We start from the raw sequence: 4,854 nt of genomic DNA on the forward strand, positions 1-4,854 counted from the left end.
GAAAAATTTATTGAGAAAGACAGCATGGACATAGAATTGTGAACGTCAAGGCAAGCATAACCCTCGTAGGCATAGGGGTTTTGTTCGCCGTATCACATATTCGAGGAATGCATGAGAGATGAGTGGTATTTAGTATGGTGAGAGGGTGGCCTCTCTCCAGTTGCCTATTAATACAAGATAATAAAGCTGGTGGCCGTTTAAAACAGAGAAAAGTGTATCTGAATGACAGGTTTATGTTGATAAGATGGTGGGAACCTCATGATTGAATGTCAGATAGGAGTGAGGCGTCACAAGATTCAGCAGCTGGGACGACAGGAAGTTGTACCAAAGCAGGTAGTCTGACAGCAGATTGGGTGGGAGCAACTGGATGAGCCGCAGGTGGGCCCACAGGTGGTCTGACAGGAAACTGGGCGGAAACAACCAGACACACAGGTGCTGGGGCGGCAGGTAGTCTGGCAGCAGACTGGGCGGCAGCAGCTAGAGGAGACACAGGTAGGCCGGCAGGTAGTCTGGCAGCAGACTGGGCGGCAGCAGCTAGAGGAGACACAGGTGGGTCGGCAGGTAGTCTGGCAACAGACTGGGCGGCAGCAGCTAGAGGAGACACAGGTGGGTCGGCAGCAGGTAGTCTGGCAACAGGTAGTCTGGCAGCAAACTGGCCGGCAGCAGGTCTCCTGGCCTTGACCACAGCCCTGGTCAGAGCAGGCAGAGCCACAACAGGAGTTGACCATGATAACAGAGGATGGAGGTTCTGGGTGTGTTTACAGGAGGCTGATATATGAAATTTGGAAGTCTCCTGGCCCCAGCTCCCCTTTTATACCCTGCTGAGAGCCACTGTCACCATGTTAATGGATATTTCCTTGTTATTATTTCTATGAACACACAGACAATTACCAGTTGCTTAATTGTGTGTGAATGTATATAAAAGTTAGATGGAATGCATTTTTCCTTTCTCTGTGTTAGGGTTTATTCAATCTAGTCCATCCAACTGAATCATCTCTTGTTTTCTTAGGTGTATCATCTAATTTCAAAGCATCTTCAGCAGCTTCATCCGATTGGCTATCTTGTGATAGATCAATTGGAACTCAGCCTTTTATGTGTCATCCTTAAAGCTTTGTGTCTCCTGTCATTCCTCAATTGAGAACAATGTTTTATTTGTTTTCTAGAGACTCCTTTGAGAACAATAAACTGTAAAAGTACTAGAAGAAAACTTGGAAGTTTTTTTCTTAAATTGTTTGAACTACAATGGCTTTTCTAAGACAGAAAATTTCATAGTAATAATGGAAAATGTTGAAAATTCTGACAGCAGAAAAAATGTAATGACTGGATGGGAAAAAAATCTCAAAATTGCAAGTTCAAGGGGCACTTAAGGACTAATATACCAGAGAAGAAGCTGATTTCCTCACTGTATGAATATGCCTCTTACAATTTAACAACAACTAGAAAATTAAATAAAGGATATTAGCCGTGCAATGAAAATAAATATAAATGACTTTTAAGCTTATTAAAGGAATTCGATTACTCATAATTACTCGTGTTGTCCCCTGCCACTTCTGATTCTTCACACAGGGATCTCAGACATGCTTGTCTTGTGTGTCTCTTCATTCTTTGTGGTCATGAGATTCTCTGCTCCTGCTTCTGAAATGGCTCACTTTATGCCCAGTGGAATTGCAAAACTGATCAATCCCCTTATATTAGCCCCATACACCCTATTGACATGCTTCCACTAAATCATTTGGATAGAAGAGGCATACCAAGCAATTTCGCTTCACCACACTATTTTTTTTTCTTCTCCAAATGACCATTTTAGATAATGCATCAAGGCTATGCAGTGATGATAGAATTATGTCCCTATGTATTTATAATAGTGTCTTATACTTAGTGCAAGTGCTTATAGGAAAATTGTGTTTTGAGAAATGTTCTGATTGGTTCTGTTTCAAATCATTGGGATAGGGAAGAGTTGTTCAGTTATTAGTACATAAATTTATGCTTTATTAAGAGTTATTGGGCTATATGATGAATGTTGTTAGTGAAGATCATGGAAGTTTAATGCAAGACTAGGGAAGAAACCCACAGCTTAATACTGCCATTGGTATCATGTTGACTAAACTTGGTGCATAGTCAAGGATAAAGTTTAGCAGGAAAAAAAGATCCACAGCTGTTGGGATAGGAGCAAGTGGTGTGGCAACAGGCGATTTGGCAACAGACTAGGTAGCAGCCCTTGAAGGGAGAGCAGGAGGGATGGCACAGGGCAGTCTGAAGTAGGCGTCTGGCAAGGCATGCACAGCAGGTCTTTTGTGAGAGACCTCAGCAAGATCCTTAATCAGAGAGATGAAAGAAGCACAATAGGATCTGGTAGTGGTATGAGGTCCTGGGTATAATTTCTTGAGAGGGTTTGCTAGTTTTGAAAGTCTGTTTGGCCACGCCCTCCTATAAACAAACTGCTCAGGGACTGATGTGATTATATGCAGGACTCTTTATTTGTTGCTCCTTAGGCCCAATTACCAATAACTACAGATGGGTTGTTCTTGTGAAGTATTATAAGTAGAATGAAGGAAATATCTTCTATACCTAATGTGTTTTAATCTTAAAAAATCAGGTTCATGGCCTTCCTTTTGTCTCCACCCCCAGCCAGCCTCCTTCTTTGGAGGGTGTGTGTGAGAGAAACAGATTAGCGATATAATCTCTTCTGGGACAAGTAAACTTCTGCCTCTTGGTTGGGCGTTCTTGAGAGTGCACTCATAGAAGATAACTCTTCCGGGAACACCGTTTGCATTTGGCAGACACTGTCATTTCATTGGCCACTGCAGATGAAAGGATATTTGAATCTTTTGTTGAATTGTACACCATTTCCCAGCTGTTGTCTATCAGCTTTGAAAGGTATTTGTCCAATGTCAGTAATTACATGGCGTGCTCTGCAAGGGACGGGAGAAATCATTCCCTTCTGGATGGCATTAGCCATGTTGTCATTGTCCCCCTCTTTCCTCTTCTGTGTTTCAATCAGATTGCAGTGAGCTTGGGGTGGGTACAGAGATGCTAACAGGAACCCTGGATGCTCAATGACTAAAGACTCAGCTGCTAACTGAGAGGTCCCTAGTTCAAACCCACCAACAGCTCCTTGGGAGAAAGATGGGGCAGTCGGCTTCCATAAAGACTCTCTAGACTTGGAACCTCCACGGGGCAGTTCTAGTGCACCGGAGAAGAACATGATGAATCAGAGTGGATTTGACTGCAAGGGAGAGGGTTTTTTTAGTTTGTTATTTTGTTAAGGATCTGCTGTCGCCATATCCAGGATTTTCTTGCAATTATTTATCTTATTTAAAGGGAAATCATCAGACATACTGATTTGGACATGATGCTAATATAGAGTTAGCCTTCCATTTGGACAATATTTACAGTGCAAACATGATATGTTAATATATCTAAACAGAGTCCACATTATAGCTGTCAGTGAAATTACCACAACATACTTGTCAATATGAAGAAGCTGAGAAGCAGGGCACACAGCGTGCGAGGTGTAAGACACGTGGCTTTGAATTTTACTTGTCTAAAGTAGAATTGGTTATTCTGTCACTTCTGAGACTCAGTTCTCCAATCCCATACCAATACAAGTTATCAGTCCACGTTTTCAAGCTTGGAAACTTTGTACTCCTCATTATTGACTCCCATGATTCACCATTTTTTGACAAAGGGACACAGAGGTGAATAATGCTGCATCTCATCCTTTCCCTCAATATGATTCTAATCCAACTGAACCTACTACTACTACAACTAAACCTACTACAGCAATTACTACTACCCATTGCCGACAAGTCTATTCTGACTGACGGTGGCCCCATGGACAGAGTCAAACTGCCCCATAGGGTTTCCAAAATGGTAATCTTTATGGAAAGGAGCCATTCCACAAGAAGCCTCTATAGGGTTGCTATGGGTTGGACGTTATCCGATGGCAGTGGGTTTGGTTTGGGTACGGAATCTTGACAGACACGGACTATCACTTCTTTCTCCTACAGAACAGCTGGTAGGTTCAAACCACTGGCTCCTGGGTAGGTTTATCCACTGCGCCACCAGGGCACATTACTCAGGGAACAGCGGCAGATTATTTGGCAGAATCTGTAAACAGGAGATTGTCCACCTGGGCAGCCAGGCCAAAAATATTGCAGCAGCAGGCAGTGCAGAGATCCTTTGACACAGCTTTAATCAGAGCCAATAAAGCTGTCTCAGGGCCAGTTCTGCCAGCAAGGTCTTGAAGCACTTTCTATCAGGAAGTTAGTTAAATATGAATGGACAAAGCATCCAAGAATAAGAATGAGAATAAGCAGCTTTCATTCTGAATTACAACAGGGTGCTAAGTCTTATGTTAGCATCTACTCCACAGATGGAATCAGGAGCCTCATCAGATGTGGATTTCACTCATCCCTTGTGACCCGCCAACACCACCCTCTCTTCAGAGGCTCTTCCCAAAGGAAGTATCACCAAGAGGAAAAAGACGGAGATCAATCATGGTTCTGACCTGTCAGCTGAATTGGTAGATGACCACATAGGATATTCATCTTTAAAAGGGGGCAGTGGTGCTTTACTGAGATGGAGCATGAGGACAGCATGACTCCTTTCTCATGTGAAATGTGCACACAAACAAATCAATTAGCCTCAGAAAATTCCTAACAATGAAGGGATAACTTCCTCCTTGGGAATTCCTCTATGACTAGAGAAAGTACTACAAGCCATAATCAGGAAAGTTCTCCTGATTGGTTCAAACTGTAGCTATCTGAAGTATAAAAGCCCCGGAACAGAAGGAGTGCTCACAATCTGGGAAACTCACCTCTGAACAGAAGCCCACCCTCCACACCTGACACC

The 4,854-nt window shown here is 43.0% G+C and overlaps 1 protein-coding gene across 1 annotated transcript; it reads right to left on the reverse strand.

Moving 5' to 3' along the window:
* Positions 1–296: 296 nt before the first annotated feature.
* LOC105979042 (keratin-associated protein 4-1-like) lies at positions 297–728 on the reverse strand. Its single transcript, XM_013005873.1, has one exon. It carries the CDS (start codon positions 726–728, stop codon positions 297–299), a length of 432 nt encoding a protein of 143 aa, XP_012861327.1.
* Between the last annotated feature and the right edge of the window lie 4,126 nt (positions 729–4,854).

The sequence above is a fragment of the Echinops telfairi genome, unplaced genomic scaffold, assembly GCF_000313985.2.
Source record: "Echinops telfairi isolate 266 unplaced genomic scaffold, ASM31398v2 ScPeMD7_7458;HRSCAF=8496, whole genome shotgun sequence".
Taxonomy (NCBI): Eukaryota; Metazoa; Chordata; class Mammalia; order Afrosoricida; family Tenrecidae; genus Echinops; species Echinops telfairi.